At 46.6% G+C, this 14,959-nt stretch overlaps 1 protein-coding gene across 1 annotated transcript; it reads right to left on the bottom strand.

Annotated features, from left to right (window-relative positions):
• Positions 1-7,916: 7,916 nt before the first annotated feature.
• Positions 7,917-11,499, bottom strand: LOC110131261 (elongation factor 1-beta). Its single transcript, XM_020883811.2, is given in 2 exon segments — positions 7,917-10,835; positions 10,838-11,499. Coding segments are annotated over 2 exon segments (675 nt in total). The 5' UTR covers positions 11,415-11,499; the 3' UTR covers positions 7,917-10,737.
• Between the last annotated feature and the right edge of the window lie 3,460 nt (positions 11,500-14,959).

Genomic DNA, 14,959 nt, shown 5'->3' with positions numbered 1-14,959 from the left:
CCAGCCTCTGAGTTGTTTATTAAAGCCAATTAATTTATTGAGTTGGGTTTTTGTGAGTGTGTGTGATAATGTCACCTGAGGCCTGTTGCATATTCCTCAGAAGAATAAGCAGTATCTTGGAGCTGGGGAACATGGGCCAGGGCCCAGGGAGCTAGAATCAGGAGGGTCAGATCGTGAGCACAGAGTTTTGGAAGGGTCTGCAGTCTGAGGAGCTGTGATCAGGAGCTTCATTTCCTTCCTAAGCTCAATCTCTACCTTAGGTCTGTCCAGGTGACAAGCAGAAAGAGGGCCACCAGGAGCCCAGGGGATACCAAGGGATCCTCAAATGGTCCTTGCTCCCTCCTCTTTAAAAAAAATTGTGGTAAAACTCACATAACATATGGGACTTCCCGAGTGGCTCAGATGGTAAAGAATCTGCCTGCAATAGAGGAGACCCAGATTCAATCCCTGAGTTGGGAAGATCCCCTGGAGAAGGAAATGGCAACCGACTCCAGTATTCTTGCAGCACATAATATAAAAATTTCCATCTTAACAATTTTTAAGTTTTCAGTTCCGTAGTATTGTGTGTTCACATTGTGTGAACTTGTGTAGCAAGTCTCCAGAACTTTTTCATCTTATAAAATTGAAACTCTATATCCATTAAACAATAAATCCCCATTTCCCCCTCTCTCCAATCCCTGACAACCACCATTCAACTTCCTGTATCTATGAATTTGACTACTCTAGATAGTTCATATGAGCGGAGTCATAGTGTATTTGTCTTTTTGTGACTGGTTTATTTCACTTCGCGTACTGTCTTCAAGCTTAATTTGTGTTGCAGTAAGTGTCAGAATTCCCTTCTTTTTTAAGGAGGAATAGTGTTCCGCTGTATGTGTGCAGGTAGCACATTTTGTTTATGGTTCTTGTAACTTTTTTTTTTATCATGCCACATGGCATGTGGGATCCTGGTTCCCTGCCTGGGGATCGAACTTGCACCTGCCCCCTGCATTGGAAACTCAGAGTCTTAACCATTGGACCACCAGGGAAGTCCTAGTCCTTGCATCTTCATATGGGCCCTTTAGGTGTCTCTGCCCCTGAGAGCAAGGTCCCTGATGCCTGATTCAGCCTTGCTTGTTCTGGGCATCTCACTGACTCCCTGGCCACACCCAGGACTCCATACAGGACTCTGCATCAGGGCTTCAGAGGGAGCACAGACCTCAGGCCGGGCAGGCAGGGGTGTGGCAGGAGGCAACTGGGAAGAGGAGAGACGAGAAACCAGAGATTGAGCAGAAGGGGACAGACCAGGTCATGAAACTAAAGACACGCATATGAGCAGGACCCCTCTGGATGGGGGTCCCCACATCCCTGAGAGCCCCCCAAGGTGGATTAGAACCTCCTTCTTACAGCCTTTCTGCTGCCCTCTCAAGGCATCCAACTGCAGAACTTTGTGAAACATCCTTTATGGATCCCGCCAAGGCTGAGATTCCATGAGCCCAAAAGGGAAGTTGTCATGGGAAGCTGAGAACCATGAGCCCAAACTCAGCCTTCTCAGAATTTAAAGTCTGGTTGGGAAGATGAGACCAAGGCCCATGTATACCTTTTCTTCTGTGAGGAAGGGGCTCCAGTGATGGGAGAGACCTGTTGAATCATAAAACTTGAGATCTTTATGTAGTTGTGATAGGGGTCATTGACTCCAGTGGTTTTCAAACGTGGTTGTAGCTCTATAGCCTTTTAAAAAATTGTTTATTTATTTGGCTGTGCTGGGTTGTGGTTGTGGCTATTACCATTTGTGGGCTCTTAGCTGCAGCATACAGGATCTAGTTCTCAGACCAGGGATTGAACCCAGGCCCCCTACTCTGGGAGCAGAGTCTTAAACCACTGAACCACCAGGGAAGTCTTGGCTGCATAGCCTTTTACTCAAACTAAATTCTGTGTAGAAGCCACTGCATGAACTGAAGGGAGCAGGGATTCTCCAGCTGAGGAGTGAGGGATGGATGCCTGTATCTTGAGCCGCTGCCTGGGCTCCTTAGAGCACAACCAGAAGACCACTGACTGAGTCAGACCAGCTAATTATAAAAGTAAGGAAATGGCTCCTTAGGGGAGACTTGACTCACCCAAGGTCACGGCTAATGACCCATGAACCCAGGTCCCCAGAATCCCACATTTTCCCATTTTTCGACACACATCAATCTGCCTTTGAAATTTTTTTCAAGTTAGGCTCTTGGGAGCTTCTCTCGTATTATCCCTACCATTCTGCTTGATCATTTTTGGCCTTACTTATTTCTCCTTTTAATTTTTGTTTATTTTATTGCCAGATAATTTCAGATTCCCAACCAGGGATTGAACCTGGGCCATGGGAGTGAGAGCCTGGAATCCTAGCCTCTAGACCACCAGGGAACACCCCATTATTTCTCCTTTTCAATTAATGAAGATTTTTATGTGGACCGTTTTTAAAGTCTTTATTGAATTTGTTACAATACTGCTTCTGTTTTGTTTTGGCTTTTTGGCCATGAGACATGTGGGATTTTAGCTCCCGAACCAGGGATCAAACCCACACGCCCTGCATTGGAAGGTGAAGTCTTAACCACTGGACTGCCAGGGAAGTTCCTGTTTCTCCTTTTGAAGAGTCACCCTCCCCAACTTGAAATGCCAGCATTCCTCAGCGTTGGGGCCTTGTCAGGTTTTCCTCACTCCCTTTTCCTTTCTTCCCTTCCACCTTCCCTCCCTCCCTTTCTTTCTCCATGAAGTATTTTTGTCCACTGTAAACATGTAGGGGGAAATGGGGCCAAGCTCCCAATGAGTAAAAACTGAAAGTGTTTTCCCCTCCAAAGTCGATTACCAGTTAAGTCCAGTTAAGCAAGGACATAAGCATCCAGGTACTAACCACAGAATGATCACCTCACAGCACAACATCAGCAGGACAACTTCTTCCATGCCACATGCAGTGTAATTTCCAAGGGCCCTGCACCAAGAGGAAGTGAGATGTGACTGGGATGATCTTTCTTAATGGGCTTTAAGTGAGACCTTAGTGGAAAAGATGACACAAGGCTGGTCCTCAGGTTCAGGAAGGAAAAGGGCAGGAAAGGGGGTCACAGACTTACCTGACGGACGCTTACTGAGGGCTGGCCGTGTGTGTGGCACTGGCTTGGGCCTTGAGGAGACACTGGAGTGGGCAGACACAGTCCCTGCCCTCATGGAGCTTACAGTCCAGCGGGAAGACAGACATGAAACAGTGTGATCATGTGACAGATAACAGCCAACACTTACTGAATGCAATATCAGTTATGATTATCTTTGGCTGTGGGTTAGGGAGACTGAAAGACTGGCTTAAAAGACACGAAAGTACGTTTTCACCTCCCACTGAAGTCCGGGGGTTGGCTGTCCAGGGCTGGTATGGCAGCCGTTCTGCACAAAGTTCTCAGACCCAGACTCCTTTTATCTTGTGGCATTGCTCTGTGACCCCTACTCACAGTCCTGATGGCTGCTCTGGATCAGCCACCTCGGCTCCTGAGGGGGTAGTTCTGGAAGCATTTCCTACTTGGTGAATCCTCAGGAACTGGTATGGCCTGCCGGGCTCGTTATGGTATTCGGCTTACGCCTTTGAAGACACAAGAACCCTTGGGCTGCTAGTCGCCTTTCCCCCGGCCTAGCCTCCTCCTCAGCTTCCCTGGTGGCGGAGATGGTAAAGGATCCACCTGCAATGCAGGAGACCCGGGTTCAACCCCCGCATTGGGAAGACCCTTGGTGAAAGGAACGGCAATCCACTCCACTATTCTCGCCTGGAGAATCTCATGGGAGAGCCTAGCAGGCTACAGTCCATGGGTTCGCATGACTCAGCACACACACACAACCTCCTTCTGGCCGGCCCATCAGTAAGGCTCAGCACTCGTCCCGTCTGGGAAGAGGTATGGGGAAAACTGACCCATCTGCGAGATTTTCTTTGAATGGACTGACTTCCAATACTTCAAACCAGGACTCAGACCATGTCTTGGTCTGCTTGGGTTGCTAGGACAAAACACCATAGACTGGGTGGCTTCAGTAACAGACATTGATTTCTCACAGAGTTGGAGGCTTGGAGCCTGAGATCAAAGTGCAAGCATGATTGGATTCTGGTAAGGCCTCTTTCTGGCTTCCAGGTGGCTAATTTCCTGCTGAATCCTAACAGAGAAAAAAGGGGAGAGAGAAAGTGAGCAAGAAAGAAAGAGACAGAGACAGACTAATCCCATTATGAGGGCTCCACTCTCAGGACTTCACCAAAACATAATTACCAAGGGCTTTGCCTCCAAATACCATCACACTGGAGACCAGGGGCTTTACCATATGAATTTCGGGGGACACAATTCAGTCCCACAGCGGACCATGTAACTTACAGGAACAGGACTGCGCCCCCTGCGGTTCCTTCTCTCGCCTGCAGGCTGGCTGACTGGGCTTGAGAGGGTGGCACCGCAGGAGGCTGAGTAAGGGTGGGAGGAGGAAGGAAGGGGTGTCCCAGTTCTTGGGTGGACTGAAGGAAGGCTCCAGCCTGGAGCTAGACATGGCATCATCCCGACAGGGTGAGGGCAAGTGACGGACATGGGAAAATCGCTTTTGTGGAGCACCGAGGATGACTGGAGTACCCACAGGCTGGGCATCGTGCCTCCCAGAGACTGGTACAGGAAACACGGCCTGCAGTGCAGCTACCTTCCCACCCTAAACCCTGCACACAGATGCTGAGGAGAAAGTTTCATGCTTCAGTTCAGAGAGGATGGGGAGTTTCCTTTAAAGTTCCCGTTGCCGGAGGGAATGAGCCAAGGCAAGCGTAGGGAGGAGCCGTAATGCTCTCTTCACTCAGCGGCTTTCCTCTGCGGCGTTTATTAATGAAGTGCCATTAGGTGTTTGGCTGGTGGCGCAATACCCATATCACACCACTAGATGGCATAATTGCAGCAGCCACGCTTCCAAAGGACGCCCGGGAATGAGAATTACAGGAAAACTGATTCCCACCCTGGGCTGGAAGGAATCCTTAGAAATCACTTGGTCCATCTCTATGCTTTCAGAAAAATGGAGGTTTTATTCATTTTCAAAGACTCACAACTATTAGTGAGCTTCCTTCAGGACCCCCTCAAAGGTTTTGCAGTGAAGGGGCAGAGAGAGGACTGTTTTGGACACGTGGAAACCTGGCATCTAGACCAGTTTGGCTCCTGAGATACACACACACTCAGCTTCTGATCCACAGGTTGCAAAATAAGGAAGTCGATTAGATCATCTTTAATGTCCTTTCCAGCTCTCTGATTCAGATCATTTGGAATGCACCCAATTACTTCCTAAACTCAACTTTAGTCCAACTCTAGATCAACTGTAGTCTTGTTTTATTTTCACCCTCACTGTGTATATGTGTTTAGAACCTTAAGTGGCAGAAAGCATTCATTCAAAATAACTGCAGAATACACAGCTGCAGGTGCTTTGGAAGTCACCTTCCAAAAAGGTGATTCCAAAAGCAAAGTCACTCATAGTCTTTCACTCCATGAGTTTGTACCCTACTGAAGTAAGAATGATCTACAGGTGAAAAGTTATAAAATGAAAATAGAAGAAAGGACACCAGGCAGTGTATATCTAAAGACTGAGGGAGAGGTATGGTATCATAGCACTTGGATCTCAGGGAATGGCCAGGGAGGGCTTCATGGAGGAGGTGTGCAAGCTCGGATGGGATATGAATAGACAAGGACCTGGAGAGTGTGATTCTTGACAGGATGCCTTCTTTTTTCCCGGCTATAATCACACGCATGTGTGCTCAGTCGCTCAATTCTGTCAACTCTTTGCTATCCTACGGACTGTAGCCCACCAGGCTCCTCCGTCCATGGGATTCTCCAGGCAAGAATACTGGAGTGTGTTGCTATGCTCTCCTCCAGGGGATCTTCCCAAACCAGGGATCAAAACTGACTCTTGGAACAGCATCGAAACATGTATATTATCTAGGGTGAAACAGATCACCAGCCCAGGTTGGATGCATGAGACAGTGCTCGGGCCTGGTGCACTGGGAAGACCCAGAGGGATCGGGTGGAGAGGGAGGTGGGATGAGGGACCGGGATGGGGAATACATGTAAATCCATGGCTGATTCATGTCAATGTATGACAAAAACCACTGCAATATTGTAAAGTAATTAGCCTCCAACTAATAAAAATAAGTGAAAAAAAAAAAAAAAACCCCAAAAAACCAAAACTGACTCTTGTGTCTCCTGCATTGGCAGGCGGATTCTGTGCCACCTGGGAATACCACAGTCTCTGCCTTTTAGGATTTGCATAAAAAGAAATAAAGAAGGATAAAAGAAGAGTGAGAAAAGTAACTGGAGAATGGGATAAGAGGCAGGGAGAAGGAAGAAAGACTGAGAAAGGGGGGAAGGGTGAGCAGGGATCACACTGGTGTGAGGTGCAGCTGTTCAGAGATGGAGAAGCAAAGTTAAAAAAATCTAAAACTAAGCTGGGAAAGTACTCATTCTTTTCTCCCCTGATCTTTTAGAGTCACAGAATCATAAGTTTTCAGGGTTAGAAGAGATCTCTAATCCAAACTCTTCCATAAAAGCCCTGTAGAAGTCATTCAGTGTTCACTTGGATACCCACTATGACAGGAGACTTGCTACCCCCCTGATAGCCCACTCCATTTGGGAAAACCTCTAATTGATATTCTTCTTAGTAGGAATCTGACATTTACATCCCTGAAATTTCTATCCACTGGTCCTGGATTTGCCTTCCAAAGTGACCTGGAAAAGACCTAGAACCATTCCCCAAGACAGAAGTTGGCATTTCCTCTTTCTCAGCTTGGCATCTCCCAGCTGGTGCTTGTTCCACACTGAGATTCTCAAATCCATTTCGTGTGGCCAGTTGCTGTCTAATGTGTTCTATCCTGGGATTCAGTTCCCTCTTGGCAGTGTAGTTGGCCACTTCAGAGCTGAAAATTAATCTTCTTGGCGGAAAACATGGAGCTGAGGTCAAACAGAGGTTGGTGAACTCTGCTAATGTCACTCATGCGGCACTGAGGACTGTGACCTTTCTGTTCTTCTTGCTCAGAACTTTAGTGTAGCAGGTTTTTGTTAATTTTGAGATTACAAAAATTTCAGGGACTTCCCTGATGACCCAGTGGTAAAGAATCCACCCGGCAATGCAGAAGACCCGGGTTCAATCCCTGGTACGGGAAAATCACACATGCCGCAGAGCAGCTATGCGGCTGGGCCATAGCCCAGCCTGGGAGCCACAACTCCTTAAGCGCGTGTGCCTAGAGCCCACGTTCCACAGCAAGAGAAGCCGCAGTGAGAAACTCACGCACTGCAACTAGAGAGTAGCCCCTGCCTGGCGCAACTAGAGAAAAACACCTGCAGGGACAAAGACCCAGCCCAGCCAAAAAAAGAGAATTCAGTTCGCCTGGGATTTACGCCTTCTTGGCCTTGTGGTCACAGCCCCATGCGACAAATTTATGTTCATAATAAGCCCTTGGCTGCCCCTCCTTCCATCTATTCTGGAGAAGAACCCTGGAGAATTCTCTTTCCTCAGCTCCACCAGCCTCTTCAGAGCCCCTTCCCCACCTGTTTCCTTACTGAGCTGTTCATAGTTCTCTTTTGAAGACAGTCCATTCCTCTGGTGATAGGAACAGAGATTCTTTTTTAAAAGCTGTTAATGTGACATATTTTTTCATCTTAATGACATTTATTGTTCTCTAATTTTACAAGCAATACATGTTCATTTCAGACAACTAAAAATACATAAAAAAGAATAAAGTGAAAAATAACCATCACCCATAATCTCCAACCCTCAGAGAAACCACCATTAGTATTTTGATGTGTTTATGTCCGGTGTCTCTCTCTCTGTCTCTCTCTGTCTCTATCTCTCTCTCTATATTTATATGTATATATGTATCCAGTGTCTGTCTATCTATCATCGAGATATAATTGACTTACAACACTGTGTTAAGGAACAGAGATTCTTTATCATAAAAGACACATGTGAGCACATTTACACTCTTTCCGAGAACTTCTACTTTTCATCACATTTCCAAAAAGTTCAGAGACCCAAAAAAGGCTAAGAATTGCTATTCGGGAGCCTTTGTGGGATTCTGTTTATCTTTCCTCTGAATGTTTTGATATTGCATCTGCTTTGGGCAGGCTTCCTCCAGGCTACCACGAGCTCTAAAATAGCACATCTCTTTCTCTCAGGACCTGCTTCACTTCCTCCTCTCCCCCAGCCATTCCTTGGGTCACACTGAGGTTTAGAGAGACAGCTCCACCTTTTACTTTTACTTCCTCCGTGGCCCTGCTTTTTGCTGCATTAGCATTTCTACTACACCCCTCTGAGTCTTGCTCCAGACCCTGCTGAACCCGTGTGAGCGTCCACCACTCCGCATCCTCCTCCCTTACCCCACCAGCTGGTGCCTTGGGTTCACAGGCTCATTGCGTTCCCAGGGTCACTTTGGTTCCACTCTCCTCGATCAGGCTCTGATGGCTTCTGCTGGACTTTCTCCTTCAGACAGGTGTGTTCTCTGCGATGTGAATCTTCTTGACTGTCAACACTCACATGCCTACTCTTCTAGAAGTTTTATTTTTCCTAGAACAGAGGCCATTGTTGAATGGAGATGATTCCCATCTCACAAATCTATGGTCACACCCAAGACAGTATGTGCACTTCCTAAAAAATATTCACCATTTTACATTTACATAAGTCTCACAGGATGTTCGGAGAAGGCAATGGCAACCCACTCCAGTACTCTTGCCTGGAAAATCCCATGGACGGAGGAGACTGGTAGGCTGCAGTCCAAGGGATCGCTAAGAGTCGGACACGACTGGGCGACTTCACTTTGACTTTTCACTTTCATGCATTGGAGAAGGAAATGGCAACCCACTCCAGTGTTCTTGCCTGGAGGATCCCAGGGGTGGCTGAGCCTGGTGGGCTGCCGTCTATGGGGTCGCACAGAGTCAGACACAACTGAAGCGACTTAGCAGCAGCAGCAGCATAGGATGTTAGTTATTAGGCGTTGACATGTCATATCATAACAAAGGGCCGTGGGCAGTGTAAGGACAGGCTGATGAGGGTGTCCTGAGTGTTTCAGTTTGTTTTGTGCAGGGTAAGGCTTTGGTCTGGGCATTTGAGGACTTGAAACATTGCATCTGGCCGTGCTGGTCTCAGGGATCCCTCCATTCCCAGCCCTTGGGCTTCAAAGGAAATTTAAAAAATGATCTTGTTATCCCTACCCTCTCTCCCATTCCATCCCACCCACACTTCAGCTCTCATTGCAGCCCTTCTGTGCCCTACATCTTGAGGAATAGCTAGAGGTTAAAGATTTAGCGTTTAAAAGCTTGGTTACCAGCTGGAATGTGGAGAGCGCTCTTGTGTGGTTAGTTTCGTAATCATATATTTAATGCAGTTTATTACTGGTACTGCAAGTTTTTGTTTTTAGAATTTAGTCTTTGTGATATTTTGCCAGGGTCTAGTTTCTGACAATGGCAGCTGGAGTTTTGCCAGGCCTTTGAGGTTTAGAAAATTGAATGGGACCTGGCTGTTGCATTCAGGACGGTAGGTAACCTAAGACATAGTTTTCTGCCTGCGCTCAGTCGTGTCCGACTCTTGGAGGCCCCTTGGACTGTAGCCTGTTAGTCTCCTCTGTCCATGGGATTTTCCAGACAAGAATACTGGAGTGGGTAGCTAAGACATATATGGTATACAAACACAAAAATATCAAGTGGAAGGCAAAGGCTGTAAGATAGATACTAACAAAGAAGTGGGGGGATTTTAAAGGGAAAAGCAGCACTATTTCCAGTTAGGACATCAGAGAAGGCTCTTTGGAGGAGGAGGAGGGGCTGGCACTGAAACTGTAGAGGATGCAGGTGACTTGATGCGTGCTCTTAGAAGAGAGTTGTCGTGGTTAAGAGTATAGTCTCAGGGTCAGGATGGGTCTACACTCATGAGCTGTGTGACCCTGGACAAGGTTTTCAACCTCTCCAAGCCTCAGTTTCCTAATTTATAAAGTGGGGATAATAGTAGTACTGACCTCATTTGGTTATTACAAGGATCCAGTGAGTTGATCAATGTAAAGTCTTAAAACAGCATTTGTATACGTATAACGGATTCAATTGGCTGTACGCCTGAAACTTAGACAGCATTGTAAATCAACTATACTCCAATCAATTAAAAAGAAAAAATGTAAAAAACCCACCCAAAACAAAACAGCATTTGTAACCTAGTAAGAACTCAATTATTAACTCTATAGGCAGAGGGGTATTCTAGGCAGCACATACAATTCTAGCCAGAGAAGGAAAATGAAAGAACTCTTATCCTTTTGGGAAATCCCCAGATAACAGAAATACCTGGGCAACAAGAGGAGAGAGAAACATTGCTCATCAAAATAGTGGTAAAGAACCCACCTGCCTAGGAGGTGTCTTCCTTATTGACAGATGGGTTCTTTACCACGACACCACCTGGGAAGCCTGTAATTAAGGTGGACATGTTATTAAATTTATTTTTTTTTCTGGGAATTTGGGCTTGTTAGGGGTAGTCTTGTGTGATAATCACTCTCATATTTTTTACTTGCTTTTGTTTTACAGCTTGATAAAAATACAATTAAAAATTGCTACAGATAAATAGGGGAGAGACTTAATGTCTCCAATCCATGTAGCTAATTTCATATACCTTTGGCAATTTACCATGTGCTTCCCCTCCATCTTCTGCCATGCTGCAATTAGTTTTTTTTTTTTGTCTTTCAAACTTTTATTTAAGGGCACTGATCCATGATGGATTTTAGATCTTGTTGAATGCAGCCACATCCATAGACTGTACATACTCATCGAAAGCAGTGATCTGCTCCTCCAGCATGTCTGTCCCAACTTTGTCGTCTTAACTACACACTGTACTTGAAGTTTTTTAATGCCATACCCAACCAGAACTAGCTTAGAAGAGCCCCAGACCAAGCCCTCTGCTTGAATGCTTCTGACGCACTCCTCTAGTTTTGCCATATTGGTCTCATCATCCCAAGGTTTCACGTCTAATAAGATGGAAGACTTAGCGACAAGTGCTGGTTTTTTGGCTTTCTTTGACTCATGCTGGGCAAGGCGTTCTTCTCTTAGCCTCTTGGCTTCTTCACTTTCCTCCTCCTCATCAGATCCAAAGAGATCAATGTCATCATCATCTTTACTATCTGTAGCTCCACTTTCTGTGGTGTCTTCCACATTAGCAGGGCCATACTTGCCCAAAGCTTTCTTCACTCCTGGCAGGCTGGCCTTTTCCTTCTCATAAGATTTGATGTAATTATACCAACGGAGGGCATGACACAAGTCGGCAGGTGGTGGGCCGGAGACGGCTTCAAATACTGCCACATCTGCTTGTGATGGCGCATACCCCTCTATGTAACTCTTGTCTGCCAAGTAGTCGTTGAGCACCTGGAGGCCAGTGGGGCTTTTCAAGTCTCCAAAACCCATGGCGACGGCTAATCTAGAACTGGGAGGCAGCCAAGAAAAAGAGGCACGCAACCGGTCAGCGCCCAGCGCAAAGAGGAAAAAAAGGTGCAATTAGTTTTTGAGTGTCTCTAGGAGTTCTGTCTTCCAGCCTCAAAGGACACTTATGGTCACCTGCCTCAGTGTCCTAAATGTTCATTATTATTTATTTTTGGCCTTACCCCATAGCACATGGGATCTTAGCTCCCCAACCAAGGATTCAACCTGTGCCTCCTGCATTGGAAGCACAGAGTCTAAACCACTGGACTGCCAGAGAAGTCCCTATGAAGTATTTAGTACAGTGGCTGGCAAATAATAAGCCCTTGATAATTGTTACCTTTGAAGTTGTCATCACCCTGTCATCTTACCTTAATGGATTGCTTGGTAGAGTTCTGAAGCAGTAGGAAATAAAGGTTCATTTTGTGACCTGGGCAGAAGAAAGCTCTAGAAAACTAGGATGCTCCCAGTCTGAAGGTACTACTTCAAAATCCTTAGAGTACTTAGGGGATGACTAGAGTGTAGGGTTTCCAAGGAAGAATCAAAGACACAGGGTCAGGAAGATAGATGAGTGGTGGTTGCAAGTAACTATCCACAGATGGGGAACATAGCTCTCAGGGTAATCATGGGTGCCTGAGCTCCAGAGGGGAGGAGAAGAGGGTGAGGGAGGAGAGGGAAGGAGGAGGGGGAACCCGGGAGGTCAAGGTGTTCTCCTGCCAGGGGTCCTGATTGGAGCGCCCTAGGTATGGGCTTTCCCCTTCCACTCCTTCCTCAGACCCTGGGGCTCCCAAGTCCTTACTGCAGGCCTTATTGGGTTGGAAGCAGCCAGAGCCTTGGGGAAGTGAGGCGCACTGCTGATCATACACCCAGCTCACAGTCACGCCTCTCTGTCTCATCCTTTCAGGGAAAAGCTGAATCCCAGGGGCTCTCTGTTCAACCCAGAACTTGGTCTAACGCCCAGGTTTTTCCGGTGTAGTTCTCATATCTCAGGAGTCAGGCGGGCATGGCTGGTAACTTCTTGTAATAGTTAAGACAGGAAGTGGTCAGGACCTGGAAATAGAGCAGGGCTAGGGAGTGGGAGGGTTAGGAAAAGGCTTTTTCTGGAGAAAATGTTCTGTGTGCTTTCTTGGGCTGGGAGCACAGAATTCCCGGTCTTGGCCTGGGCTGCAGGGACCCTCAGGGAAACTTCTTTATGGACCTCCCAATTTAATTTTTTCCTTTATTCCAATAGGAATTTCTCGCATGAACATAGCAAGACCCACTTGAAGCATTAGAGGGTATCAGGCAACCTGTAGCCCCACTTACAGTTAGGGAGACAGTGGGGTGTAGAGTCAGAAGGACATGCTTCTCAGTCCCCCTTTTGTCGCTTACTACCTAGGCACTCTTTTTTTAAAAAATAATAATTAACTAGGCTTCACTGGGTCTTAGTTGTGGCATGCGGGATCTAGTTACCTGACCAAGGATTGAACCCAGGCCCCCTGCATTGGGGGTGCAGAGTCTTAGCCAGTGGACCACCAGGGAAGTCACCCTAGGTGTTCTTCAGCTAACTATCCCATTTCTCTGAGCCTCTGTTTTTTCACTTGTAAGATCAGGATTCCCATGTCTATTTTGTGCTGATTAAGTAAAGTATGAAAAAATTCTTAGCATAGTATTTTGCATATAAAAATTAAAAAATAAATGGGATCTAATATAATAACAACAATAATAATAATTGTTCTGTCACCCTACTTAACCTCAGCTTCTGTAAAGTAAGTTATTATGAGGATTAAGGGAGATGATCAATATTTATAAAGAAAGTGGTGTATAAAAAGAAAGATATTTATTTATTTATCAAAGAAGTGCTTTCAAATTCTAGTTCTTTTCCTTGGAGAAGAATCACACTTGGGGGAAAGGGCTTGGGTCAGCAGCTTGTGACAGTGAGGGGACATGGGGGTGGCGGGGAGAGGCCTTTCTCTGGCTGGAGAAGACCTGGGGGGATAACACTCCCTGTTGGGAGGAACTGGGTTGAGGGATTGGGGAGTGGATTCAGGCAGGCTTGGGGGGACCCAGTGACTGGGCCCTGTTTCTTGGAGTGATGGTAAGGACCTGTGGATACGGTTGACGTTGGGCCTTTCTGAGTCCCCAGTGGCCCAGAAGAAGGCCTCCTAGCCTCATGGACTAGGGCTTGACTCTAGGGCTCCCCTATCCCAGAGTGATAGTTCTTAACACACGGTCATAGACCATTTAAGAAACTAGTGAAACCTAAGGACTATTTCTGTAGAAAACACAAACTTTTGGCTATCAGAGGGGGTTCACAGATCTTTTGAAATTCATCCAAGGACTTGTGGTGCAGAAACAATGTCCCTGGCTTCAGAATAGCCCTGATGCTTTAGGTGTTGGCAAGAAGAGTGGTCCATGAACTTGGGACAATCTGAGACTTGTCCCAGCAACACTGATTATGCTAAAGATATTCCAGAGGTTGGAACAGGGACAGGGACCTGACCCAGGAGCTACATCAGGGGATGGTCAGTTTGACCAGTAAGGACCCTCCCCATAGCCTGTAACATCCTCCTGCCTCAGTTAATCAGCTCACCTCAACTAGAGCCCAGGGGGCTAGTGACAAGCAGCAACAATGAAGCAGTGGGTATCTTGACTTGCAGAGAAAATTTAGGGAATTCAGCATAGATGAACTGATCCTAGGGGGAAGAAATAGCTCACATTTATTGAGGATGAGATGGCTAGGTAGCATCACCGACTCAATGGATAGGAACTTGAGCAAACTCTGGGTTAGGACTCGGCACTTTGACTATGGTGGCCTGGGTTCAATCTCTTGTTGGGGAACTAAGATCCTACAAGCCACATGGGATGGCTGGAAAAAAAAGTCTGGAGCCCAGTTGCAAGTTTGGATTCACTGAAGCAGGGCCCCAAGGAAGGTGACTGAGAATAGAAAGATACCCAAAGAGGAATTTGGGGCCAGAAGTCAAGCAGCAGCTCTGTTACTGGAATGAGGCATCACCCTGGCTTGGGGGTTGGATGGAGTAAGTATCTGGATTCGTGTGAGACGGGGTGTAAGCAGTCATATGATGCCTTCTGTGCTCACAGAGCTTGAACCCAGGCTTGGCCAGGTGGTACTTTGTATGATGAGTTGAGATAGAAAGTCCTTGGGCTCTTACTTGTTCTTTTCAGCAGAGAAAGGTCTGGCTTATGTGAGAATGCACGCCAAGACAGAACTTGACTATATTAGGCCCAGTGGGGCTCAAGCTTTGGGAAGGCAGGGCCTGGTGCTCTTCACTACAGCATTCTCAGTATGCTGACACACAGTAGGTGCCTAATACATGCTTGTGAATGAATGTGAAATGCCAAGGCTGAGCTCATCCCTTCACAACTTTGATAAAAATCTAGGGGTACTTTTCCATACAGCTCCCCAGAGCCTAGAAATTCCAAGTTCTATCATCTTTAAGTCAGTGTGGACTCTGAAAACTCATTTCCTTTAAGCCAAAGGAACAGCCCTGTCATCTCTCTCAATGGACAGAAGAGCTCTGCCAAATGTGTAG

The sequence above is a fragment of the Odocoileus virginianus genome, chromosome 17, assembly GCF_023699985.2.
Source record: "Odocoileus virginianus isolate 20LAN1187 ecotype Illinois chromosome 17, Ovbor_1.2, whole genome shotgun sequence".
Lineage (NCBI taxonomy): Eukaryota > Metazoa > Chordata > Mammalia > Artiodactyla > Cervidae > Odocoileus > Odocoileus virginianus.
This window is presented reverse-complemented; position numbering and strand designations above follow the sequence as displayed.